The 27,524-nt window shown below is 52.6% G+C and overlaps 1 protein-coding gene and 2 long non-coding RNA genes across 8 annotated transcripts in view; 2 read left to right on the top strand and 1 right to left on the bottom strand.

The window, feature by feature from the left end:
• LOC309851678 overlaps positions 1 to 27,524 on the top strand; it is a 355,127-nt gene that overhangs the window by 34,985 nt on the left and 292,618 nt on the right. The window lies entirely within an intron of this gene.
• ABR (ABR activator of RhoGEF and GTPase) overlaps positions 1 to 27,524 on the top strand; it is a 176,193-nt gene that overhangs the window by 30,968 nt on the left and 117,701 nt on the right. Inside the window, exon 1 of one of the 6 annotated variants that reach the window (XM_082707034.1) lies at positions 8,152 to 8,259. The exons of 4 other annotated variants lie outside the window; for them this stretch is intronic. Coding sequence is in view for 1 of the 2 variants with exons in the window: in XM_082707032.1 (XP_082563158.1) it covers positions 13,341 to 13,401 (61 nt within the window). In the remaining variant the exon portion in view is untranslated. Of the gene's footprint in view, positions 1 to 8,151; positions 8,260 to 12,735; positions 13,402 to 27,524 lie in introns of those variants that run through there. One more of the 6 variants, XM_082707032.1, reaches the window with a different exon arrangement.
• Positions 22,489 to 24,064, bottom strand: LOC309852127. The gene is made up of 3 exons (XR_014305083.1): positions 23,898 to 24,064; positions 23,485 to 23,571; positions 22,489 to 22,616 (listed from the first exon to the last, which is right to left on the bottom strand). It is a non-coding gene; the product is annotated as an uncharacterized lncRNA (long non-coding RNA).

Raw genomic sequence — 27,524 nt, 5'->3', positions numbered from 1 at the left:
GGGGGCTGGAGCTTTCAGCAGCAGTGCCCAGGGGAAATAGCAGGTGTCCCCGCCCTCCCCCTGCACCTGAGATGGGGGGATGGGCTAACCCAGCCTAGAGAAGAGTCACTCCTGCGTGGGTCTGCTTTTCTTAAGTAATAATCAGTTTCTGCTTTGGCCGGCAGGCCTGCAAACTCCGTAGCCAGGAAACAGGAACCTTTTGACAAGATTGGCAAAACTGTCTGGCATTCTCCTCTTGGCTATCAGTTCTGTTTTATCAGCAGCCATGCCCAGCAGATAGGGTGTCCTGGGAAGCATGCCTCAGTCCCATGGAGTGTACAGGGGAATTCACCTGGGCACTGCTTCCTTTCATCGGCTGTGGGGGCCAGGATCACTGCCTTAGAGGGAGTTCCATTGGTTTTATCTTGGCAGTGTGGGGGCTTGTAAAGTCTTAGGAAGCCTGTGGCCACTCGGGAGGTTGGTTGACTGTAAAAGGGCCATTTCTTCCCATTCCCTCTCCCACAGCATCCCAATCAGTGTTCTAGAATGTGTTGAAAGTATGAGGAAATGCTGATGTTTTAGACTCTTGGTCTGCTTGTCCCAGCGAGCGGTGTAGACACTGGTATTTCCTGCCTGTGGCATGATGTGGAAAAAGGTTGATAAGCACATCTCTCTCCAGTTCTCCTGAGATTGCAAGAACAAACCCAGCTTACTTTGTTCCTATCACAGATTGGGGTTTGGGTGGTGAATTCAAACCCAATTCTTTTTTCTACAATTCTCTTGCATCCCCCTCCGCTCCCCCTCAGTTTCCATTGCTAAATTAGGGCTGATGTCGCTAATAGCTAATGCAGCCAATCGCCAGACTTTGTTCTAATCCCAAAGCTGTGGCGCAGCCCCAAGGAAGGAAGGAAGAGTCCCCAGGCCCTGTCGGAAGCAGTTCTGATTCTACTAAGGACACTACAGATGAGACTTTGTCGCCAGTATTCCTGGGCAGTATTCCTGGGCAGTGCTGACAAGCAGGTGTTGTTCCTCCCTCCCCCAAGAATCAGAGACATGTCACTTGTACTGGGACCAAAGGTGGATGAGGAAATAGAGTCCCCCCACCCCTGCGGCGTGGGGGTGGGGGCTCATCTTCGTATTTGGGGCTAAGGTGGCCCTGAGCCAAGTGAGGTTATAGTTCACCTAGGTAAAGCTTGCCTTGCTGGACACAGGAGAGAATGAAAGCTGGACTGGCCATAGATCAGTGGCTGAGAAATTCTGAGCACAGTCTGGAGAGCTGCTTTGATTGTAACTATGCAAAGACCCTGGCTGTAGCCATACCCAAAAAAGCTGGAAAATGCTAATGCCCATTTTACTCTTTTATTGTCAAAAAATGTGTTTGTGACTTTATTACTTTTAGAACAGGAGGGAAAAAAAAGCGGAAAAAACTCACTAGTTTAAAAAAAAAAAACCAGCTAGGGCCATCTGGGTAGCACAGACAGTGAAAGCTTCCCACTCTTGGTTTCGGCTCAGGTCTGAGCTTAGGGTTGTGAGATCAAGCCCCCGCATGGGGCTCTGTACTCAGTGCTGAGACTGCTTGAGTTTCTCTCTCCCTCTTCCTCTGCCTCTCCCCAACCACTTGCTCTCATTCTCTCAAGTAAATAAATAAATCTTAAAAAAAACAAAACAACAACAAAAAAACAGCCTATATGTTTCACACTCGCTACACAGCCTTCCGTTGACATGTGGGATGCCTACCAGTGAGCAAATGACAGGTGCTAATTGCAGTGTGGCTTCTGAGCCAACCGCATGGGTGTTCAGGCAGGACCTGGCCACAGTCCATGTCCCTCCATTCTTCCCTGCCTCTTGCAGACCCAGAAAGAACTTGTTTGCCCAAGTGTCTGTGACCATGACCACATCTGAGCAAAGCTTCCACACCTTCGCCAGCTCCCCTTGAACTAGGGTCTTCACGGGAGATAGAGCATCGATGGTGGGTCAGGCACCTGTGCTTGCATGATCGGGCAGGCGAGCTGGTGAGTCAGCTTCTGTCAGTGTCTGCGGCCCTGTTCTCCTTGGCCAGACAGACCTCTTCCTTTTGAAATCGGCAGAAGTGCTGCTGTGGACAGACGTGCCCGCGTGTACTGATGTTGGCAGTAGTGGTCTTTGTAGGAAGTCAAGGTTCCTAGTAGGCCTGGAAGGAAATGTGACCTGCTTGCGTGTGCAGCTCCATGTGTGGTCTCTAAGAGAGAACAGCAGGAAACCAGGGTCTGCAGGGGCCCGGGCTTCTCTCTGACTGCTTCCTCATCTGTGGTTAGTCATGGTGGGAGGCAGATGGGATTTCTTTTATAAAAGCAGTCCTTTTACCTCCAGAAACAAAACAAAACCAAACTCCAGCTCAGCTTCCCTAAGGGCCTCCTGAAAACTGAACCCCCAGTGTGGAGGCTCTGGCCAGCCAGGGACAGCAAAGGCTCTGATCTCAGCAGCTTCTAGCATGAGTCTGCTCCAACAGTCCGTAGCGTACATTTGCCCCAAGAGCCAGGGATCTGAGGGCCAGAGGAGGAGGCCCCTGGTGTTAAGGGGAGGCACCATGTTGTTCCTCACCCATGTGGAGTGGTGGCTACTGTCTTCTGTTGAGGCTGCCTGGCATAGAGCCTGGGTGTGGGGGCCACCCCTGGGGACTGCTCTCCGGTGAAACAGAAAACCAAGTCATGATCTTACCTGGGGCTGCACCGGTCTCCCTCTGGTGGTCCCAGGCCCCTGGGGAGAAGTGGAGAACAACCACGCACTGCTCTGGGGTCCAGGAAAGGGGCCCTTCCAGCACCCTTGTCCCATTTGCTGGTGACCTGTGACTACCCTCATGTGATGAGCATGCGGCTTCCTGGAGGAAAGAAACTTGCATAATCAGATAGAAATAGGAACCTGGAAAAAAAACTCAGTGGGGCATGTAAGGGATTGGGCAATGACTTATCTAGAAGGCTTTGGGCCATGAGAAGGGGGTTGGGTGTCAGGGAGAGGAACCAGGTTTCATCTGAGTCATAGCTAAGAATCTAAGGAGATTTCTAGAGCGTGAGACTTCTGAGGGCTCAGGAGGCAGAGGGACAAACCCGCCAGCCCAGAAATTCCTCAGAGCCTTTATCCTTTGAGGTTCTGTGGAAAGGGTCCTTCCTTAGGAACGTGCATCTCTCATACCTCACCATGTGATGCCATCTTCCCCCCAGGGCCTCTAGCTTTGCTCAAAATACAAAGGATTTTGTGTTCACACGTTCCGAGTGTACTTAGGGCCAGGGCAATGGAGACGTGAACATTCGGAGGGCTGGATGTAGAGCGAACACCTCAGTTTTCTCACCTTTCATGATACAGACAGCAAATCATCATATTGTACGCCTTAAACTCACCCAGTGTTACTTGTCAGTCACACCTTAATAGCCTGGAAAGAAAAAAGGGTGAAAGTAGTGTGCCTAATACAGTGCCTGGAATGTGAATATTGGGGAACCCAGAGACACACTGACTGAGGGCTTTCGGTAATGGTTGCCTCTGCCCACAGACTCACAGGGACAGGACGTGAGTCCCAGACTTTTGTTGTTGGTGTTGAAGGCAAGAGATGTTCCTTCTTTATAAAGACAGGCCTGAGAAAAGCTGCAAATTCTGTCGTGTCCCTGAATTCATGCTGAGGTCACACAGTATATTAGCAGCTGCCTGTATTCTCCCCCAGATCCCCAGAGAACCTTCTCTTCCAGGCATCCATTCTGGTTCCCCTCTTCACCCCCATTTCTGCCTAATTACGTTTCTGCATAATTGCTTATGCTTGCCCCCCTCCATGCCCTGTTGCCCCCCCCCCACCATTTTTGCCATTGAAATATGAGCTGTCCTTCCAGGCCCTGGTTCAAATGACACTTCCTCCAAGAAGGATTTAGTCATCAGAAGTGGTGACCCCTTCTTCCCCTCCACAACGTACTGTCCACACTGCTCTCTGGACCTGCCAGACACTGCCTTGCCTCTTGGGGGCTTCTAGACATGTCTCAAAGCCACTATCACAGGTATCCTAGATGGAGGAACCCAGTCTTACATAGAGCTCAGGGAATATTCGATGGGCTAATGAATAACTTTTCTAGCCCTTGAAACCCACGGGACTTCCTGAAATACTGGGGAACTGAGGGTGGGAAAGGAGAAAGTTTTTCCCCTCCCTTATAAACCATTTCCTGGTCATCTGTCTCCCAAGGAATCATAGGCATGATGCCTTTCATCCCTGCAAGGTCCAGAGAGTGAAAAGAGGTTCCTCAAGTTCACACAGCAAGTTAGTGGCAGAGCCAGGGCCTAGACTCGTGGTGTGCTCGATTTAGTGCGTTGGGAAGGCAGGGGAATATTGAGGGGCAAAAACATAAATTCTGGGGCAGTCAGGGATACGTTGATAATTGAGTGATTTTTTTTTTAAGATTTTATTTATTTAAGAGAGAGAGAGAATATGAGAGAGAGAGAGGGGGGACAGTGGGAGAAACAGACTCTCTGGCGAGCCTCATATGGGACTCGATCCCAGACTCCAGGATCATGACCTGAGCGGAAGGCAGTTGCTTAACCAACTGAGCCACCCAGGAGCCCCGATAATTGAGTGATTTAAGACATGCAGAGTCCTTAGATCAGCCCAAGCCCCGGAATAAGTGTAAGTGTTTATTGCTGTCCCCTTTATTACTATTCCTCTGCCCGTCATTGGCAACTACTACCTCCTCCCACCAGGTCCCATCATTTCAGGGGAGAAAGAACCCTGGGAGTACTAACTATGCCAGAACATCCTTCCTAGGCAGCAAGGAAGAAGCGAGCAGGTAGCTTTAGAGGACTAACCCTCTGGTGTACTGACCCTAGGAGTGTAGGGTGACTTTCCTGAACCAACATAGACCCAAGGCCCGCCTTACTGTTTTGCAGGTGCCCAGCAGACTGGGTGAGTCTGGCACACTGCCTGGGCTGTTTAGCCGGCCCAGGGGTCACCATGGCTCAGGGCAAGCAGCAGCCACAGGACCTTCCAAGCCCTGTCTGTCTCTCTGTGACGCAGCCTGCAGACCCTCTCAAGCTAGGTCCTGGGAACCTAGACAGGGTGCCCACAATCAGTCTCCATGTACTTCTCCCCTCCCTGAGCTGAAAGCAGGATTTCCCATCTCTCTGGTTGGAGGCACACCAGAGTCTGGAACCCAGTGAGTGACAGCTTCAGCCGACAGCCCCAGGGATTGGGGAGTTCGGCGTCGCTGCAGACCAGTAGCGTCTTATTTCTCAGACTCTCCACTTCTGTCTCCAGCCACAGCACAGGAGAGACCGGACAGGTGCGCCCCAAGGGACTGCTTTTTCCCATAGGAGCACTACAGTTTGCTTCCCTCTAAAAACAAATGTAATTGCAAATTTGGGACCAGCCCAGGAGAAGGACTCTGAGAATTGAGACCACAGTTCCCTTAGTGGGCTGAACCATTTCCTGGTTTTTATTCCATTTCCATATTGGAATCTGATTGGGTAAAAAGGAGTACAGCATTAAATGCTGACTCCTTGGCAAGGGAGCCCTGTCCTTTGGGGGGGAGTTTTTAGTTGGGATTTCATGTGAACAGTTAGGAATTAATTAGAGCAGCAATCCTCTTGCCCCAAATATGATTCTAGGATCCTGTTGTTTGCCCTGAGTCTGTCCAGAGAGCATGACCCCTCCATCTCATCACAATATCCCAGTCAGCCCAGACAGTTGTTTTTTAGCTGGAGGACGTGGGCTGGCTGAAACGTCTATACTCCATCATACGTCCCTGGCCTTTATGACCAGGAACAGGTTCAGCCATCCATTCATTCATCCACTGAAACCATTGTTTTAAGGTGCTGGGGTTACAGTGGGGAACAAGAGAGGTATGGTTTGAATCCTCTTGGGGGGCTCAGTCTAGCAGGAGAGACAGGCATTGAAGAGTTTACACAAGCAGTGAGTAGAGGCACCTGGGTGGCTCCGTTGTTAAGTGTCTGCCTTCGGCTCAGGTCATGATCCTAGGGTCCTGGGGTCGAGCCCTACATCGGGCTGGTCCTGAGATCAAGGCCCACATTGGGCTCCCGGCTCAGCGAGAAGCCTGCTCTCTCTCTCCCACTTCCCCCCCATCCTTGCGTTCCCTCCCTCACTGTGTCTCTCTCTGTCAAATAAGTAAGTAAAATCTTAAACAAAAAACAAACTGGTGGTCTGGTGGCTAGGGAAGGCTTTCTAGCAGAGGTGATATTCAAGTTAAGGTTGGAGGGAAGATGAAGAGATGTCCAGGCATTTTAGCTGGAAATAACATTCTGGGCAAAAGTTCTGAAAGTGCAAGAGAGAGCAAAGAGACTGTGCCAGATGAGGCTGAAAGGAAGTAAGGAGCCAGGCCACAGGGCCTCGTCTGCCACTAAAAGGATGTGGGTCTTTATTCTGACAACAGTGGGTAGTGCTCGAGTTGCTGTGGGATGCTGGGAAAGTGTTTCCTCCAGCTGGACCAGCTCCTGATGACGTCAGCCTTGTGGGCCTGGGACTGCTCAAACCAACAGACTCCTGTCAGATGTGACCGTTGTGTGGCTTTCTTTGGCTACCACAGCCAACTTTTCATTCTTTTCTTACTCACCCTTCATTAGAAGACCTGTCCCATGTGTCGGTTTCCTGCGTCAGCTGCTAACACCAGACGGGATTCCTGAGACTGCGCCGTCCAGCCCTGGACAGAGCGTGGTGAGCTTGGGGAAGGGGGAAATGAGGTGTCTCAAGGTTTCATGACTAGAACCTGAAAATGATGCCTTATGTAAAAGACGGGTGCCCTGGGTCAGTTTCAGGAGAGAAAGCCAGCGCTAGGTTGACTCATCCACAGGGGAAGGATAGCGGGGTGGTCTTTTTGGAGAAGGAGGTGATTGGTTTTCTGTGATCTTCTCAGACACTGTCTGCTGTTCCCAAGGGTCTGCTATAGATCCCCCAACGGGCTGCTGCCTCCCCCTTCCAAGGGCTGTGACGGCCCAGTGCAAGCGATATACAGGTGTGTACCTAGTGTCTGGGTAGGGGCATCCCTTGTGCTGGTGGCCTGGGCCAGACCACTTCCTCTCTCTACCTCTAAGATTATAAAGATGAAATTTAGGGAGGACATCATAGGCAGAATGCCAGGGAAAACAACAGGAGGAGTGAGCGCGCCAAAGAACCCTCCTTTTTTCTGCCCAACCAAGTCACCACTATTGACACTTCGGGATGGTTTAACATCTCCAGCTTTAAAATGCTCCTGCAAAAATAAATACATAAATAAGATGCTCCTACACATTTGCAAACACTTCCTGGGGGCTGGTACCAATTACCCCTTTCCCTGATGGAGAACCCCGGTTCCCATGTTTATGGGCACAGGGTATGCACAGCTGTGCTTTAGGTCCTGAAGCTGGCGGCCTGGGACACTGGAAAATTCCCCCCACTTGAGAATCTCTTAGAGACCCTTTTGTTCAGGGGCATGGTCATTCTTCCCAGGCTACCCATGGGGGCTCCTGATGTCTCCTGACCCCACAGGGATCCCTCCTGCCTTCCCTAGCCTGGTCACTCACAATGGTCGCCTGCAGCTCTGTGCAGAATCTGGTGGGCAAAGCTGAGATTTTAGTTCAGGCATTTCCCAGCCTTCTCTGTTGGATTGTGGCCAAGGTTGGCAGGGCCGCTTCTAGTGGGTGAGTTGCTGCTCTGTTGGGCCACCAGATGGCACTCGGGAGACACCCCCCCCTTGGTCCAGCCGCCACCCCCACTCCCCAACCCCGCGCAGTCCTCCGCAGGACTGCTGGTGGCAGGAGTGACTGCAGAGGGAACTTGCCTTAAAGAGGCCTGCTCCTTAAAGAGACACGGCAGCACACCGCAAACTTGTCCGGTTCACCCCAAAACAAGACCACTGATGACAAGCACCACTGCCTAGGCTCTGAGGCTCCTTTGTCATTGCCTTCTTGAATGCTGAGCTGCCAGCTCTTGGAGCCAGTCTCCTTGACAGCCTATCCTGAGCCCCTGCGACCATTCCTGAGCCTGACAGGGACTGGGCCAGCTCTGGCTGGTGGCGTCACAGCTCCTGGCAGAGGAGCACAGGGCTGGGGTGCATCTGCAGAAGTCTGGCTGCAAGAACAAGACGCACAGCCAGCTGCAGGGGAGCGGAGGCCACAGGAGGGCAGGGGGCTGGCCTCTGACCCCAGGGCGGGGCACACCACTGCTGCACTCTTGGACCTGGGAAGCTTGGAACCGCTGAACTTTGTTTCTGGGTTTGGGGGTCTTAGAGAATCCTTCCGTCTCCTCCTGGCCTCTTTCCAAACGCTGATGGGGATGCCGTGGTGAGTAAATTAGGAAGGGGGCTCCACCCCCTACTGTTGAGCCCTCTGATCCACTCTCCAGGAAGCCTCTCATCTTGACCTCTGGGGTACAATCTGAGCCAAGTTGGATGAGGGTCACTTTAGGGGCTTGGCATGAGACCCTCCTGAAATTGCAGCTTACCCGATACAATCCGAGGCAGCTCCTCAGCCCAGGAAGCTAGGCTCACTGCGGCCGCTGGCCCTGGGGGAGCTAGGCCTCATTAGAGCCTCTGGGAACTATGTGGGGCCATGCCGGGAGCTTCCCAGCTACAGAGACTGGGATGGCACTCTGCCTCTCCCCGGCCATTATGCTGAGGGAGGCGACAAGGGCATGAATGCTGTACTCTGGTTTACATCTTGCCAAGGCTGCAGATTATTTATGACTCAAGCTGACACAAACTTTGATGGAGAAATAAATAATTGGGGAAGGCTTTGAGTTCATCTGTGCTGTCTATAGATCTCACTGTCTCTGGAAATGTAAGAGGCTGGGAAGAGATAGGTAGGAAGAGGACAAAGGATAGAACTGTCTGGCCAAGCCTGGGTCCCTGAGAGGTGATGACCCAGCAGACGCCTAAGGAATTTCCTGCTTTCTAGGCCCAAGGTGGCAGGGGTAGGGGAAGTGAGCCTCGGAACAGTGGCACTTTGCTGGACCAAGGTAAAAGAAATGAAGCAAGGAGCCAGAAACAGCCCCGCAAGTTCTGCTAGGAAGCAGAGTTTATGGTCTGCGAAGGCAGGTAGGAAGCCTGGAGGTTGTCTGCCTGATCCATGAGGGCACCCACCCAGAGATTTGAAAACTGAGCTGGGGAAGACTAGAGACTAGCCCAAGGCATAGAAGCTGTAGGGTTAGTGGACACTGGAGTTCAGAGATAGTCACTGGATTGATTGCATCCAGGTTGTGTCCAGGGTCATTGGCCCTGTTGTGGTAGATGTGGCTTGGAGAAGCAGTTCTCCTTTTGCTTTTGCTTAATCATTGGTGGGCTTGTGGGCAGGGGTGGGGGGGGGGTGGTTGAGTGTGTGGGTAGGGTTTCTGGAATTACACTGCCTTGCATTCCTACTATGGCTTCAGTGTCTTTCTCCGAGTTTAACTTCATTCTGTTCATTCATTTGTTCACCCTTCACAGCCCAATACAGAGACGTACACATCACAGTTCATTTCTAAGTGTCAGCAGCTTCTAGCTGGCCAATACTTAGCCTGTCTACTTCTAGGGAATGGGAGAGAAGAGCAGTACCTATCTTGTTAGCTTATTATAAGGATTAAGGGAGATAATCTACATGAAGCCCATAGAGCAGTGCCCCACACCCAACAAGCACTGGGCAAACGTCAGCTGTCATTCATTTTACATATTCAACTTGTAATGTTAGAAGCCCGTCTGTCGGGCTTTGGGCAGAGAGTCTGGTCTGGGGGCACAGTGTGGTTATGGCTGCTTTAGAGTCTGCCTGAGCCTCAGTCATCTACTGGGCGGAGTGCTTTGGATACCCCAGTGGGGAGGAAAAATGCAGTTCCAGCTTTTAAAGAGTGGATCTGGCAGGAACGGTACAAAGTCTTGTTTTTTTGGCTATCATAGTCTGGTTTTTGTTTTTGTTTTTTAATTGGAATGCAGAGGCCCTCCACCCTCACCTGTACCTCCAGCCTATGCACACTGGTGCCCCCTGCTAGCCCCAGCATGGGGAAAGGTGCATGGACATCCTTTTCACCAGCAGTGACCTCTGGGTGATCAAGGAAGCAGGGACTTCCTGGCCTTCCTCTTCTGCACAGTGGAGCTGGGTTGCTAAGTGAGGAGGGAAGAAAAGCGGCAGCACTGAGTTTTGGTTTAAAACACAGTTACCCTTTCTTTTTCCATCTGGCTAAGTGGCTGGTAGATGCAAGAGTCGGTTGCTGGGAAGGCAGTGAGCAGCACACCTGTGAATTAAGGGCAAGGCCGCTGACCTTCAGAACTGGATACATCCCCTTTTCATTCAGCCTCTCATCCACTGCCCCGTGCTACAGGCAAGGCAGCCGACCCTTCAATCCCCCATAGATGCGTGGGTGGTAAGGCAGGAGCAGGTGGTCAGCAAGGCCAGTAGGGAGCTGAGAGCAGCCTTGTGCACAGGCCAGAGGGAGGGCTGGCGACGGTGGAGAATTTCACCCAAAAACCTGGATAGAGAATGGTTCGTGTGGGCTTGGAGGATGAAGTGTGTTGGGTGCTGATTCAGTGCCTTGGGGTTCGAAGGCAGATCTATGCTTCACGGACTCAGGGCAGTCTGTCTACGGGAGAGCCCCTCCCTTGCTCGGACAGATTGGGGTTGCTGGCAGAGCACTTAACCTTTGGCAAAATGCAGAGGAGAATGATTCCTTAACTCCTTCCTTCCTCGAATGTCGCATGTGGTATTGGGTCTCCCCAAACTCCTCCCCACCCTTAGTGCCAGGAATCCGGAGGCTTCTTTTCCAGTCTCGAATCACCCTGGTGCTCAAAGGCCCATACACTTGTCTCCCAGCCAAGATTAGAGTCCCGCTGTGTGGTGTTACCGATCTACTGAAAGCCACCAGAAAGGGCTTCAGGGGCATCTTGGAGTAACTGCCCTTTCCTGGGACTTGTGTGCGAGAGGCGAGTGTGTGGGGATTGAGGAGGGCTGGGAGGGCTACTCAGTGCCTCCGTTTTCTCATCTAGAAAATTCAGGGAGCTGCGATGGCAGTGAGGTTCGCAGTGAGATGATCCTGTAAGCAAAGCACTGGGGTCCAAACCAGGTGCTCCACAGACGATCTCCGTTAATTACTACAAGCATTCCTCCTTACTGCCTCTAAGACTATTCTCTCCCTGTACCTATATTGTGTTCTGGAGTGGGAGGTCCAGGATGGGATTGGACAGAATGTAGGGGGGGGGGGGGAAGCAAACTGTGGCAATGCTAAGGAGAGCAACTGTAACATTTTAGCTTGAAAATGCTGAAAATAGCATGTTCAAGCCTTTGTAGATAAAAATGTAAAATGTATGCAAATGTATGTGTCTCACGCAGAAACATACATCTCCGGCCTCCTGACAGTGAGTGCCCGGATATGGCCATCAGGAAAATCCTTGCAGCATACAGAAAGAGCCCAGGCTGCCTCGGTGGTGCTGGTTGTTACTGGGGAGGGCGCCATGCTGTTGCCTCCCAGGGCTGCGCTCCTGTTGCCGCCTTTCTTCTGGGTTCCGTGCCTTCTGAGAGTCCCACGTGGGAAGAGAGGCTCTGGGCCCCTCTCTGCTCCTCCGCCCTCACCATCCTCCCTCTGGTTCCTCTGAGAGCCCATTTGCTTCCTCTCCCATCCCGGCTCTATTTCTGGAGCATCTCATTGGAGATGCACACCCCCCTCCCCTCTGCCAAGCTCCAGGTGCCTGCTTGGTCCTCCCAGTCTTGTGTGCAAGTCAGGGATAGTGGGAGGGTGACAGCTGAGCAGGGAGGGGCCACAAGAGCCAGAGTCAGAATCTGAGCCAGGAGAGTTGAGTTGGGGGCGAGCTAAGTGAATGTGAGGAGGGGCCAGTGTTACCTCACAGTGGAAACACACCCACTGCAGCCACCTGTGAAGGCTTTCCATGCCCTCCCCCCTGCACCTACTGGGGGCTCAGCTCACCTGCTGTGAGTTGGAGGCCTCTACCCCCAGCTGGGGCTGGTTGCATGCTTCCTTTCAGCATTGTGGGCGAGGGTCTGCTCCTCCCCTCAAGAAGAACTGGATCTGTGGTTGTTTGGAAGGATGCAGAGCCCTGCCGCCATGTGGGTGGGTCCAAGGAGAGCTGAGTACCATGGAGCTTCCGTTCTCTTGGGTTCAGGAGAGGAGCTTCAGTGCCCCCTGCCCTTGCCCACCCTCTCTTTCCTCCCCTCCCTCCCTGGCCCTTCAGAGTCCTTTGGCCAGAGGAGGCCTACAGGACCAAATCTGCAGCAAAGTTGCCGTGGGTCCCGGGAGATGGGCCTAAAGCCCCCTCAACAGACTCTTCACTGCTCTTGGGAGATCTTAACCAGGAATTTCATTTCTAAAGGTTCTATTCACAAAGCTACCTTGCCCCCAGACTTCTCTCAACTTGTATGTGATTATGCGTGCAAGGTATGCCTCCTGGGCTGCAACTGTAGGTCCCCAAGGAAGTCTCCTGGGGAACCCAGTGAAGACCCTGGAGCCTCTTCTGTCTCCAGTGTGTCCTCCACTGACCCTCGTCGACCCCCAGCCCCCTGCCTTTCTCCAGCCCCTGCCCTCTGGTGTGTTGGGCAGAACGGCCTGCGTTTAGGTCAAGGGTGTTTAAACAAATGAGGTTATTAAGGTTTGGAAGGAGTGTCCCAGCGGCCAAGGCTTTCCTTAACCCGGTCCGCGCCGCCCCCCAGGCTTGCCTAGGGGAGGGGCCTGACGGCGGCACCGGCCCCAGAAACTGCGCTTAGAGATCCTGGGGTGGCAGGTGATGTCACCCCTGCGGGGCCCATAGGTCTCCCCGCGGCACTTAGTCTGCGGGCTGTCAGAATTCGGCAGAGCCCAGCGAGGGGAGGAAGAGGCGCCTGGGCCTGCGCCGCAGTCCGGAGACCCCCAGCGGGACCACTCCTCAGTCACCCGCTGGAGCCCCTCTCGCCTGGGCGTCCGAGGGGACTGGGGCTGCTCCCCACACCCCGGACCGGGTTTGGAGGCGTGCTGCGGCGGGGGAGGGGGCGCGGGAGCCTAGCGCCGATTGGTCGCGGCCCCCGCCCCCCGCCCCCCGCCCCTGGCCGCCGCGCAGCCCCGGGGAAGTTGCTAGTCTGCGGGCGGGCTGCGGGGCCGCCGCTCGGGGATCCGCAGCCGGGCTTGCCGGGGCCGCAGTGGCCGGAAGGGCTCCCGGGGGCGCTCGCCTGCGCTCGCCCGCCCTCTCCTCCTCTTCCCGCAGCTCCACCTCGCTCCTCCCTGCTACCTGTTTCCCTGCCTCCCCCCGCCTCCACTCCGCGCCCGGCAACTTCGGCCTCCGGGGCTGGCCGCCCCTCCCGGCTCTCCGCCGGCCGGCCCGCCCGCCGCCCGCGCCCTCCCTCCTTTGTTGTGCGATGAGGGTCGGGTTTCCGATCTGACGGAGCCGCCGCCGCCGCCGCCGCGCCGAGCCGCGGGCATGGAGCCGCTCAGCCACCGGGGCCTGCCGCGTCTCTCCTGGATCGACACCCTCTATAGCAGTACGTGTGCTCTCGGGCCGGGGAGGCCGGACGGGGACGGGTCTCCGCGCCCCGACGGCCCCGGGGCGCGACCTGCGGGGCTTGTCTGGGGAGCCCCGCGCGAGGCTGGGGGCTGCGGGCACCGCCAGCCAGGTGCCAGGGGGCCGGGAGGTAGGGCGGATGGGGGGCGACGTGGGGGTCCCCCCAGCGATCGGCCGCAGATAGGGTCCCCGGAGCGGACTTCGAGCGGGTGGGGGCCAGTGGCCCGACAGGATCCGGAGAGCTGTGTCACCCCTTTCCCACCTGTTGTGTAACTGAGCACTCCCCAGCCCTTAGGAAGGAGAGCTCTTGTAGGGTGCTCCCTCCGCTTCCTTCTGTCCACGCTGAAGGAGAAGGGCCATTTTGGCAAAGTCCTTGGCGCTTGAGTTTGTCACCTCGGGGACATCCTGGGGCCGTTGAGTGTTTGGGGGTGGAGGCGAGGTCGGTTGGAAGGGACTGTAGGTGCAGATTTCCATGGGGGCCATTTGGATCGAAGGAGCTGGAAACCTCCGGCTCAGCAGTCTTTCCTGCCCGCCTCATCACTTCCCCCATCCTCACCAACCCCCAAAAAAGAAAAAAAAAAAAAAAACACACCAAAAACCTCGGCTTCTCCACCCCCTCGCTCCCAAATCTGCCTCAGTCATGTGATTGCTCTTGCGCTGCCGCCGGGGATGTGTAACTGATCACTCGTACATTCTGGGGGCTCCTGGAGAGCTGAGCGCCCTCACTTTACACCCTGCCTTGCAGAGGTGACGGAACCTCCGCCCTTCTCTCCACCTCTCCCTTGAAGCACCTTCCCCAAAGCTTTCAGCGAGGTAGGAAGAGGGTCCTGCTGGCCCCTGCAGAAGCTAGTAAGTGGCTTTTGCCTTCTCTGAGCACTTCCGGGGGACCCTCCCAATCTCTGGCTGTGTCTGCTAGCGCAGAGTCCTGAGGCAGGGGGTTAGGGGTTCCCGGAGGCCGGGTGCTAAGTTCAGTTTCTGGACACTTGCCATGGGACAAGGACATTTTTTAAAGGTTAACCTGTCTCAAATTTCTTGATGACAGTTATATGGAAGGAGAGAGGAATGGACAAGGATGGTGCCTTGAACCCCAAGGCCTTGCCCTGGAGGCTCCTCAGTACTTATCATCCAGCCTCTGACCTCTGTATCCCCTTGGGTCCCTATCATTCCCTGTACCTTCTCCTCCCTCTTCTCCTTCCTCCTCCCCTTCCATCTTTTTTTCCTCATCCCCCTCCAGCTCTCCTTGTGATGGTTCATTCCACTTTGGTTTTTCAACATCAAAGGGGCAAAGCTGGATCCCCTGGGTGTCAATCTTACACTGAGCCCAGCCACTCCATCTGCTCCTTCCCTGGCAGAGGCCAGCACCGTTGGGTGAAGGTCAGGGCCCATGGCTGTGCGGCGTTGTGTGTGCACACGTGTGTCTGCGTGAATGGGGGCATACATCTGTTCAGGGCCCTGCTATAGATCCACTCCTGACCCCGAGGAAGGATTAGTGACCTCTTAGCTGTGCTTTTGCAAATAACAGTAAATACAATGCCTCATATTCACATGCTGCTTCTGTTCCTGAATATTCCTGGCCCTTTTGCAAAACCCAGTAGTGATTTCCCTACTTCTCAAAGCATAGAATCCTATGGAGATCTGTCTCTGGTTTTCTCTCTTTTGCCCTGACGGAGACTCCTCAACCTAATTATTCCAAGTTTTCCTATCTCTCCCCCCAACCACCACCCCTTGGAGCAGGGAAGTCAGACTGTCTGAGAGGTCTCCTTGAACATTACTGCTGACCAGAGGAAGATAGGGCCTGGACAGGGCATTGGCCTGAAGCCTTCTTTGGGGGTGCCTGCTAACCAGGCCTGACGGAGGCAGGCTGGCATCGGAACTGTCTGCCATGCTCCTTGCTGCCCCAGCCCCTGGGCTCCTGGGGCAACCTGGGTTGGGGTCGGGGGAGGCGCTGAGTTGGCAGCGATGTGAGGAGTCCCTGCCTTCCTCCTGAAAATGGCTTATGTGAGAGCCACAGAATGAGGCTTCCTGGGGAGGTGCTGTGCAGTCATGTTTGGGCTGTTAGCCATGAAGTTTCCTCTTGACAGGAGCCTCAATTAAAACAAATACCCGGGCTGTCATTTGCCTGGCAGCCTGGTTTTGTGGCTCCCAGAGGAAGTTGCTCTGCCTCTCAGAAAGCTGTTTGCTTACAAGGCTCACAGTCCTGGGGGGGAAGTCCCCACAAAGCTATATCCAGCGGCATTATAAAGGGGATGTCTCCCAGGCACAGGGTGGCCCGTGTATGTCTCAGAGATGTGACTGGACATCCCTCCCCTCGCCCCAGTGATAGGGGCCCTTCCTCAGTGCTGCTCCTGGTAACCAGATAATAGCATATCCTGAGGAGCTTGAATATGCTAGGCACTACTCTGGGCTCTCTCCAGCCATCCTCTTCAGGCCACACAACTGAGCAAGACTTGTGGTCTCATCTCTGTTTTGCAGGAAGAGAGCTATGGTAAGCTCTGATCATGATCCAAAGTCACATAACTGATAAGTAACAAGGCTAGAAATTACATCATTCCCCACGTTGTTGAGGAAGACTCTGAGTGTCACCTAGAGACATCTGAGCTTACCCAAGGCCTTGGGATGCCATGGGATGGGAAGCATCTGTCTCTCTGATCCTCTGTTTAAACAGGATTCTTCCTGAAATGGTCCAGCAGGAAAAGTAACCTCAGTGATTGGGAGCCCGAGCTGTCCCTGTTTCTCTTGCAGGACCTGAGAGCTGGTCCTAGAGCCATGGTGGGGAATGGTTGAACTCACTGTTGATTCTCTACTTGTAAGGTGCCAGACTGCCAACTGGCCCCTCCTCTGACTTGCTTCTTGCTTTTAGGGATGTCGGCTCATTCTTCCTGGCTTCAGCATCAGTGCCAGGAGGAGTGTGCACATTTTCATTGCAGGTGGATGGGTGTTTGAGAAGAGGTAGACAATAGAGCCCCTTTGTCCCAATGGTAGAAGTCCAGAAGGGATGCTGTGATGGGATTTGTCTGACCTGAGAAGATGAGTTGACTCCCAGCTACCAGTGCGGTATGGGGCTGATTGGAGCAGGGTCTTTGTTCCCAACAAGCTGGAATGGCAGATGAGGCTTCCAGCCACCCCTTCTTGCCTCTGTACCATTCGTTTTCCTACATTAATGTAATAACATCAGCTTTGTCCCTTGGGGCCTTGCCTCGACTCTCTCCCCATAGCTGGCCTGATTCTTTCTATAGGGCTGCGTTCTTCCTTTTATCTTCTCTGTGTCTTTCTCTCATTCCCTTCTCCACTGAGCTCTTAACCACTCTCTCAGTTTTCTTCTATAGCATGGGGTAAGGTTGGATTTAAACTAAGTTCTGTGGAATAACAAAGTGGGGGATGCTCTGAGCCGGCCCCTCCGAGTGGATACCATATCCTCCAAACAGAGCTGAACTGAGATAGGGATGGCAGGCAATGATTTGGAACCTCTTCAAATGGGAAATCTTTCTTTTTTCACCCCAGGCAACACTTCCAAGGCATATTTCTGTCACTTGTGATATTTCCATGTCTCTTGTAGACTCCGTACCCTATCCAAGAGCCCAGAAAGCATTTGGGGCTGTGGGCATACAGCCCATCTGTGGGCATACATACGCATCTCCAGACCATCATGAACCAGCCTCAGTTTCCCATCTTACTCCTCTGTCAGCCACGCCAAGGACCTGGCGATTGGCCTGACAGACTGTGGGTCTGATCAGAGCAGCTGTCTCACTCCAGCGCATCAGACCACCCCAGATGTCCTTGTGAACACCTGCATTTGGGTGCTTTCTTCCCCCTCTGAAAAGCCCCAGCGTTTATTCCTTCTCGTTAACACTGGTCCATTATTGTCACGGCTGCTGGAGTTGGGGCTGGCAGAATGAAGTCATCTACTTGGAGGAGAATTTTTGTTACTGTGATTGTTGCTGCTGTTCTTTGGAAAACAGAAGAAATGACAGGAACATTTGTGAAGAATTAGCTAAGTGGGTAGAAGACGGGAATAGGGAGAGAACCCGTTCCGCCTCACTCTTGCGGGTGGGACGGAAGACTTGGGCTGCTCTCTGAGGTCTGGTCTGGTTCCTGGGTGCCCTGCGCGTACTTCTCTGTAATGCGAGACCAGGATGTCTCTCGTACATTCCACGCTGATTCATTCATGTTTATAAGCTGCTTTGAAGGTGAGGAGTGCTGTGGGACTGTTGCTCAGCTATCCAGCTCCTTGTGGTTCTCATCACAAACAGCAGTCTGTGAAGGGCTTGCTGATGAGTGGAAAAGGGCTATGAAGGGGGTGAGGGTGCTGGCAGGTGCAGAGTGCTGGACCCGGTTCTTAGGTGGTGCCTAGGCCAGCTCCCCCTGCAACATAAGCTTTCAGTGACTTTTGGTAGCATGAGTATGAGAGGGAGAAGGAAACTCCTGGGTTCTTGGCTCCTTTAACTTCTTACTCCACCAGAAATCCCAGAAATCCATTCATTGGCCCATTCACAAGTTTCCAGCTGTGTGGATTTGGTAATTGTAGTAGTTTGCAATGGAGTCAGAGACCCCCCAAGGGAGTTCTACGGTTGCTAGGGCTTGCGATTGTGCAGTTAGAAGACTTCACTGTCAGTGTTGGTCCTGCAGCTGTTTGGCTCAGCTTGAGCCCTTTGGGGACAAACTGGGAACTAGGCAGCTTCACTGTCAATTCCACGTCCATCCCTGTTCACCTCTGCCAGGCCCCTGGCTGTGGCAGGTGGAAGCAATCTGTGGGGCTTCAGTACCCATCACTTTCTACCAGGGTCTTAGCACTTTCAGTTGAGTACCAGTAGGAAGAGGCCTGAAGCTTACCTGTACCCAGAACAGGACAGGAGAGACTGATTTTGATTTGTGGCCTTGTGCGTTTCTTGGGGCAACATAGGGTCACTTGGAGCCATGAGCCGTGATACTCCTGACTGGCAGTGGGAGTGTTCTGCTTGTTCCTGAAGCTTGGGGAAAACCTGCCCATACCCGGTAAATGGAGAGAAAGAAATCAGAGCAGTAGGAAGTCTATAGAAACATCCCCATATGAGGATTGGGGGATAGATGCCCAATCCACCCCCCTGCCCAAGGCATTTGGCAAAGAGCCTTTCAAGGTGGGGCCAACTGGTACCATGACTGACTGGACGAAGGATAACGTTCTCTGTCCCCAGATTCTGACCTTATCTGAGCCTCTCACTCAGTTTTCTGCACCTATGCTTTTTTCCTATCTTCTCTTCTGCCTTTCCTTCCCCTCCACACACCAGAATAAAAAATGAATATGGGTTTCCTAGTCATATAGAAACTACTGGTTAGTGTGGTCTTCAGGAGATGATGGGTTGGGCTCTGCAGTGACCTAATTGGTCAGGTGCCATTTCTCTCCATGCTCACTTCTGATGCCTGCATATCCCTCTAGACCACAGACAGACATGGAAGGTATGGTCAGGTGTTTTGCCTCAGATGAGGAAGGTCTCCAGAAAGGGTTGGGGGGCTAGAAAGCCTTGGGTGGACCAGTGCTGAGGAGCTCAGAGTCCTTGTCATTCTGGGCAACATGACCGTTGGCCTGTCTGGTGTGTTGCTGTAGCTGGGGCTGCCTAGAAGAGCCCCATATTGGCTAGGGATCTGTGGGTTTCCTCAGGGCTGTTGGGAAAGGTTGTGACCATAATTACCTTTATGGGATTGAAAGGTTGATTGTATTAGTGCACTAGGCTAACCTCTTCCTCCTGGGCATTGCCTCCTGGCTAGCAGCAAGGGTTTAATGGATCAAGATTATGGAGAACAAAGATGTTGTGTAATTAAGCCCAGTTATTTTCCTACCTGGGAGACATCTGTTCTCCACAGCAACAATTGATTTCTTCACTTGTGGTCACCCTGTTCAGCTGCAAGTTACCCTGGGCTTAAAAAGCCTGGGGACCATCTTTGTGATTGAGTTTTTCCCTTGAAGGTGAAATTTTAGGAGAAAAAGCCCTTTCTGAAAGTTTTAGGGTCAGAGAGGCAATGAGTTCCATCCATACGATGACATACCTTGGAGTTGAAAATGGGGACCTCTTTGGGAAACGTGTCTGGGTTCCACAGAGGTACATAGAAACCTCACCCTTGGGTCTCTCAATGGGCCCAATGAAAAGAAAGCTTGGGGTGCCTGGGTGGCTCAGTGGGTTAAGCTTCTGCCTTTAGGTTGGATCATGATCCCAGGGTGCTGGGCTTGAGACCCGTTTGAGCCCCATGTCGGGCTCCTTGCTTGGCGGGGAGCCTGCTTCTCTTTGTCTCTCTGCCTCTCCAGCCCCTGCTCATGCTCTCTCTTCCTCTCTCAAATAAATAAAATCTTCAAAAAAAGAAAAGAAAAGAAAGCTCATCAGTCCTGCTGAGGTTGTAGAAATTACATTTTCCATTTGGTCTGGGAAGAACGAACATGATGTAAAACCAGCCCCACTATGGGCCAGATGCTGTGCTGTGCTCCATACTTCCCTTAGGTTATCCTAAGAGGAGAGAACAGAGGCCCTGAGAGGCTAGGTTATGGCCAAAGATCTCCAGTTTGGACTGGATCACATTTCAGGGGGCTCTGTCTCTCTGCTTAGCCTTCCAACAGCAATAATGATTGTAGCCAGTACTCTGGAGTAGCTACAATGTGTCATCGCAGTCCCAGGCATTAACCCTGTGCGATGACCAGTCCTCATCAAGGCCCTACTTTTTGAGGCAGGAGTTCTTATCTCTTTTTTATAGAGAGGAGACAGGCTCAGGGAAGTTAAGTAATTAATTTCAGGTTCTAAAGCTAGAGGACAAGCCAGGCTTTGAGCACAAGGTTGGCTGGATTCTAATAACATGTGCTTTCTCCCATACTCCTTGCCTTGCACAGCAATACCAGTCAAGTCCCTTTGGCAGCTGGTTGTTCATGGAAGCTGCTTGATCTGTTCACCTATCTAGCTAAAATGACAACTGTAAAAACTATCTTGGCTCCCCCGTGGGGTTCAGGTAGCTCTCAGCCTTTGGGTGGCCTGTAAGTGCCTACCAACAGTACGATGTCTTCCAAAGGAATGATCCCAAGGAGTTATCCCTGTGGGCGCTTAGAGCCCATATCCCAGCATTACCTTGTCCCTGGGATCACTGGCAAGAAACACTGATGGTTAACAACAACAACAAAGAGTTTTAAGGGAAAGAGAGAAAATAGACTGGGGGCAGAGATGAGGTACAGCTAGTGCCCAGTTTTTAGAACAGAGCAAGGGCAGAGGCGAGTAGTTGGGGACTGAAGGAGGATGGGGACTTGGCAGAGCCTAGTCGTGCTGGCCTCACTCTTCGGCCTTTTAAAATTCACCTCCACAGTTTCCAGAGGAGAATAAAGGGCCTCGGCCCTAAATTAGGCCACTGCACACCAAGGTCCTTTGCTGAGGCCCAGGGCCAGTTGGGCTGCAGATCTAGCTTCTGCCTTTGAACTCACCCACACCCAGCATGCTAATGATGGGCTGGTTCCCTGGGGAGGGCAGAGCCTCCAGCCCCACTCCCCATTCCCCCAGGGCCCCAGAGCCCCCTGCCAAGGGGTCAGTCTGCTGCGGCTTTCACCCTAGCAGACCCCTCTTTCAAGACAGTTGCAGAAAGGGCTTGCATGTGGTGAGCATTCCGGAGGTGATGAAACAGAGGACTGCCCGCCCTGAGCCGAGAACCAAAGCCCAGAGGTGTAAGTTAGGGACGAGGGAGGGGGCACTCCAACACTCCATTCTCTTCCTTTCCCTTCCCTGCCCCAAAACTGCCTTGGCAGCTTACTTCCTCTGAGTCTGCAGGCATCTTTAGGAATCCCTGTTTGGCTGGGTGTAGGAATCCATGACTGCATTCCCCCACCCCAACCAACCCCACCCCCCGGGCTCCTCTGTTTATAGAGGGGCAAATAAAGACTTTCAGTTGCCCTCAAGGCCTTAGTTGCTACTGCCTTCCCTGAGGTTCCAGACCAGAGGCTCAGCCTTGAGCAGGCCCAGCCTCTCTCACCTGAGCAGGGCTGGGGAGTGAGTGCCTGTTTCATCACCTGTGGCAGTAACTACTATTGTCAGCTGTGTTGTGAGAGAGGAGCTGAAGAGCCAAGGTGGGGACCTTCTTAGGGTGTAGCATGAAGGGCACTCTGCTCATGGGTGGTCTGGCCGGAGGAGACCTCTCCTCGCCACTGGAATTAGCAGCAGCTGGGGACACCTACCAAAGGGAGATTCGGCTCTAACTCTTGCAATCTAAACATAATACACATATTTTCTGCTATAAGCCAGTACATACGCAAAGCAAAACAAAAGTTTCATTGGACAGTACTTACCCTTTCTATAATGTTTGTAGTGCACTTATATTTTTATGCCCTTCTGTTCTGTTCCATTTTGTTGCATTCAAAGCAAACCTGGAAAGTGCTGTCATGACCTACTACATTGATTTCGTGACCTGCAGTAGGAAAACAGTGGGCAAGATGATCTCCAAAGGGCTTTTATGAACTGTAAGGAATAATAATTTACCGAACCGTGGTGCTTTCTATACCTTCGTTGGGATTTTTGCCAGATTCCCACAATTCTGTTCTTATGGACTTACTGTTTTTCTTCAGTTCTATTCGGTGTTTAAAATAGAACTTTCTTAGAAGGGGAACTAGTGGCAATATGTACCACTTGCAATAAACCAAAAGTTACCTTACAAATAAATGCACTAAAAACTAAACAAGATTCGGGACGCCTGGGTGGCTCAGTTGTTTGGGCAGCTGCCTTCGGCTCAGGTCATGATCCCAGCATCCTGGGATCAGTCCCACATCGGGCTCCTTGCTCCGCAGGGAGCCTGCTTCTCCCTCTGACTCTGCCTTCCACTCTGTCTGCCTGTGCTCGCTCTCGCTCGCTCTCTGACAAATAAATAAATAAAATCTTAAAAAAAAAAAACAACTAAACAAGATTATTAATTCAAATTATGCACTGTTGCCCTTGGAAAGATCTTGGTCTAAGCCTCCTGTGTTCTTGTTTAAAGAAAAAGGAACAGAAGATAGAAAGATGTTATAGACATACTAGCATCAAACAGAGTCTTTCTTCTTCAGTAACAGGGAGATTGAAAGGAATCAAGAAGGGAATAATTTTCTCAATATGTGCTTGAGTGTGCTTTAATGCAGTGTGGCTAGCAAGCAGGTGCTAATCAAAGGGCCCTTCTGTGTTGGCATTCTCTTCTTCTATCTACCCAGAGTCTGGGGTCCCCTGTTTCCTGTGGTGGGAGAGGAGAGGAAAAAAGACAGTTTTCTCCTAGGAACAAATATATTAGAGCAGAGTCTCAAACTCTGTTGTATATTTGAATCACCTGGGGGTCTTGTTAAGACACAGAAGGTCTGAGGCCCAAGACTCTGCATTCCAGCAAGTTCCCAGGTAATGCCAGTGCTGCTGAAGGTCTAGGGACCATAGTTTGGGGAGGAGAGCTCCAAGGTTCTTAATTCCCATCCCTAGGAGACTGACTACAGACCGTGAACCAAGTCAGACCCTTCTGTAACCGGATTCTAGCTGGACGAAAAGCCACCCATGACCTCTCTCTCTCTCTTTTGAGCCCACTTTTCAAATAAAAACAAAAAGAACAGAGCAATTGATTGCACATTTAATGGGTACCACACTTGAGCCAGTGTTCTCGAGTTCATGATCTCATTTAATCCTCACAGTGAAACCTATGGAAGGTTGTTATTACCCTTGTGCTGGAGGGCGAGAAGAGAGAGCCGCCATTGGGGTTGGCCTCTGCTAGGGATTTCTCCCATGGGGCGGGGGGGCACACCAGGCCTCTGATGTTCACCCCCTCCCTGAATGGCAGAAGCTCAAGCATCTGCCTTTCTGAGTGCCTCTGTCTAGACGAAACCCGTGTCCTCCCCACCCCCTTTCCCCCTGAAGGGCCAACTTCGGTGTTAATGGAGCTGAATGCCTTGGCTGTTAATTTTCTAGCACATCACTGAGAGGGTTAATGAGGGACCAGCTGGCGTGCCACTCAGCCATGTGGAAGCACCATTTCCCCCTGATTTAGGTGGGCAAACATTTTGCAAACCCCATGGTGCCCCTGACTAAACGTTCCTCCTTTGGGCATGGATGGTGCCTACCCCGATGTCTCTGTGGGTGCCATGTGCCATCTTTGGGTGTAAAACCTTTAGAGACTGGAAGCAGGAGCAGGTTCTCTCTCTTGCTCCCTACAAAGGAAGGATGGGCCACATCTGATGTCCAAATGCAGTTTCTGGCTCAAGCACCCTGTCCTGGCTGATCACCGCCACAACAGCCAGGCCCTCTCAGCAGACGCCTGAGTAGACCCCTTCTCTGACACCACCCCCTTTCCAAGTGGCCTTAGTGATGACAAACCCACTTGCACTGGCCACGTCTTTGCCCAGAAACCTTCCATGGGGCATTGTATTTCCACATGAGCTCCAAACTGCCTTCAGCCTTCCCCATGCCGGGCAGTGTGGGCCTCCTGCAACCACCCTCTGTGCTCTGCTGAACTCCCCTCACTCTCAAGCCTCACCTGGGCACCCACCACCTTCAGGAAGGCTCCCCCCCACGCCCACCCATGCCTGACAATAGCCCTCGCCTCAGTGAGGACCCCAGCTCAGAATCCTGACTGCTCTGGGCCGCATCATGGGGAGGGGGTGCTGCTTTCTTACCTATTGTTTTGTGTTTACCTGTGTGCGTTTCCAGGCTGTTGTCATTTCTTTCCTGCCAGACTCTAAACTCCTTAGCACCATGAAGACAAATAACAAAGGCTGCCGTTCATGGAGTGCCAGACACTGTCCTTAAGCGCTTTGCAAACAATGTTCCATTTAATCTTCAGCCTCCTGTGGCGGTCCCAACTATTTTTATCCAGTTTTATAGATGAGGAAACTTTTTTTTTTTTCCTTTAAGATTCTAGAGACATTAAATAGCTTTCCTGTAAAGGGCTGAGCTGGGCTGTAAACCTAGATCTGGGTGGATGCCCCAGCCCGCAGTCTTCACTAGAAGAACCCAAGTGCCAGGGCCCTCTGAATGAGAACTGTGTGTTTGAAAAGCTCTTCTGCACACCCCCTGTAGTCTGGGGACTGGCTCTTAACCACTGCCTGCTTCTCCCTTTTCCACACCCCAAGCTGTGCCCTCACACAGGTGGGAACTTGGAAAGGCTTTGTGATTGGTGGAGAGAGGGTAGGAAGTAATGGAATGTTCTGCGGGGGTCTGGGTCCATCGTACAAGGGCCGTCTAAGAGAATCATGGTGCAGGGGAGATGCAAGGAGGAAGCAGGGCTGGGCCTGAGGAGGGCAGTCAGAAAAGAATTTTGGAGAGACCGAGTCAGTGACCCTCTCTTGGCCCCATCCAGAGCTCAGGGCCTCACTCAGCTCTGGGCATATTAATCAGCGGGGACTTCTTGTGAAAATACACATTCTGATCCAGCAAGTCTAGGGCAGGGCCTCCCATTTGGCATTTTTTTAGAAGGTATTTTTATTTGATAGAGAGAGAGTGTGTGTGTGCACCAGCAAGGGAGCCTAGGGAGAGGGAGGGGAAGAAGCAGACTCACCACTGCCATCCCAGGATCCCTGAGATCACGACCTGAGCCGAAGGGAGATGCTCAGCTGACTGAGCCACCCAGGCGCCCTCCCACTTGGCATTTCTAGCAAGCCCTCTGCTGATGCCCTGGGTAGGAAGGACCTAGACTCCTCCAAGCCCTTCTGGAGGATCTGACTGAGTCACTTGCCAGTTTAGTGCCTTCCCACTTCCCTCCTTTCTGCAGGATAAAATCTAAACTCCTTAGTATGACATCCTTTCAGACACTGCAGCCCACCTGCTGCCTTGCCTCCTCGTGCTCCCTCCCATGCTCCCAACCCTCCAGGCAAACTGAATTCTTCATGGTTCCTCAGACACACCATGCCTGGTCATAGTTTGGTATTTTCTGCATAGGATGTTCCTTTGCCTAGAGGAGCACTTATTGGCCTTTAGATGAGGATGATGCTGAATATCACTTCCTTGGGAAGTCATTGCCTGGGGAGTGAGCTCTAGACCTAAGCTTCTGGCCCTGGAGAGAAGTCCCTGAGAGGTTTCTAGAACCCTTCCCTGTCCCTGCTCCCAGTAAAGGTCAGCTGTGGTCCCTGGCCTTGGAATCAGGTGACTTCATTGTCCTGCTTCAGACACTCATTGTTTCTTGCCACCTTTGAGTAAAAATAGAGCTGAGAATGACTGAAGTGAAACTTCAGTCCAGGAGGGCAGGGATGGGGCCCCTCCCTGGGAAGGCATGGGGGCACTCTTTGGAGCCCCGGGAGGCAGGAGCCATCTGTGTGAGCTCTGGGGAGGAGGCCTCGTGACCGGGGCCAGGGCCCCAGGGCCCTGTGGTCGTGCCCAGGACCCCGAGAGGCCAGCCTGGCTCTCCTGTCAGTATTCTTATGGCTGCTTTCACTTTAAAAGTTTCTCTCTGGGCTGTGGAAATATTTTAGGACTTCCGGAGGGGTTTCCTTCAGTATGGTGCTTGCTTCCGGAGTTTTCCCCTGGGCTTTTTGCCTCCAGGTTTCAGCTCCAGGCAGGGGCAGCTTCCGGAAGGGCTGGGGCTGCAGCCTTGGCTGCCTGCAGCCCTCCTCAGGACCTCCTACCCCCTGATTGCCCACCCCCTGGCTGACCCCCTAGAGGCTAAGCGGACGAGAAGTTTCTGTGGATTTGACACAGAAATATTGAGGCTGTTTTTATAGACTTGACAGGAAAAAATAATGATGTGATTCATGGGCAAATGGCGGTGGGAGCAGCTAGCATTTACCTGGCACTTGGCAAATGTCCTAAGCAATGTTCTAAGCAATTTGTGTCTATAAATTCTCTTCTTGATAAGAGTCCCATGGAGAAGACCCTTGATGAGAACGCAGGTGCACAAATTAGGCAAGTAACTTGCTCAGTGTCACATAGCTAGTTAAGGGATGCGCTGGGATATGAACCCGTAGAGTGGGGCCCCAGTGTTCTTGCTCTTTAACAGGACACGAGGCTACATCTTGCCTACCAACAGCCACTGCTAAAGATGTAAAGTTTCTTTGAGGTCAAGGACATGGAAACCTCCAGGGATGGTTTCACAGAGCAGCTGATAACACAGCCTGCTCCCAGAGGGAGGTGTGACTTCATGGTTTCCCTGGAGATCCCTGGATGGAAAGAGGGTTTCGGGCAGGTGTGAGGAGCGCATGCTAGGGTCCCTACCCACCTGCCCACTACCCCCCTGAATGTTGTAGAGACTGGCCACATGCCAGCCTGTCACCAGGTACAAGATACACTGATCCATCTTTGCTGAGAGGTGGTAGAAAGTGAGCGTCCCTAACTGGCCCAGGCTCCAGGCATGTCTGAGGTCCATGCCTGTAAATCCAAATTCCAGGTCCTTTTCAGATTTATTAATTCACACATAATTGTGTCACAATGTGATATCTTCCTTTTCCTTGAAAATCTTCATGATTCTCCAGGATAGAATTTTTTTCTCTTTTATAAAAGGAATGCATGCCATTATAGAAGACGAGAAAAATGCCTAGAAATAGAGGGGAGAAAAGCCATGTTCCACTGTCCTAACCCCTGAGAAGAGCTTTCCTCTTTGCTCTTCTCTGTTGTCTTGGGTCTGGGCACCCAGCCCACCTGCGTGCTCCTGGCAGAGGTGAGGCTGGGGACCAGGGCATGACAGAAGCCCCTCAGAGCCCCACATATAAGCACCAACCCTGGATATTTGTGCCCAGGAAAGAGGATCTAGCAGCTCCCCTTCTCCAGCTGGCTCCTTCAGCCAGGGCAAGGACTGGAGAGGCCTGCAGCTTCCTTTCCAGGCCATCATGTGCCCACCCACCCTCACCTCAGCCCATCCTAGGGGCACAGTGTGGAGGTGCCTGCTGCTATCCCAGCTTTTCTGCCCCAGCCCCTATCCCAGCTTGTGACTAGAGGCCAGTTTCCAGAATGCTCACATAGGGAGCATTAGCGGCTCCATTTGGCCAGAAGCCCGCATCCAAGTCTCCACCGCCTCTTCTTCCACCACGTGCCTCCCCCAGGCCCAGTTTCTCAGTGTTGTGGTCCTTCCTCATTTTCCGAAGGTTAACTCCAATTAATTCAAAGAGAAATCTGAGACCACAAGCTTTGTCTGTTGTCTCTGTTACTCACTCCTTCCAGTTCTCTGCCATCTTCT

The sequence above is a fragment of the Mustela nivalis genome (genome assembly GCF_964662115.1).
Source record: "Mustela nivalis genome assembly, chromosome: 17".
NCBI lineage: Eukaryota > Metazoa > Chordata > Mammalia > Carnivora > Mustelidae > Mustela > Mustela nivalis.
Note: the sequence above shows the minus strand (reverse complement) of the source record. Positions and strands in the feature narration are given on the sequence as shown.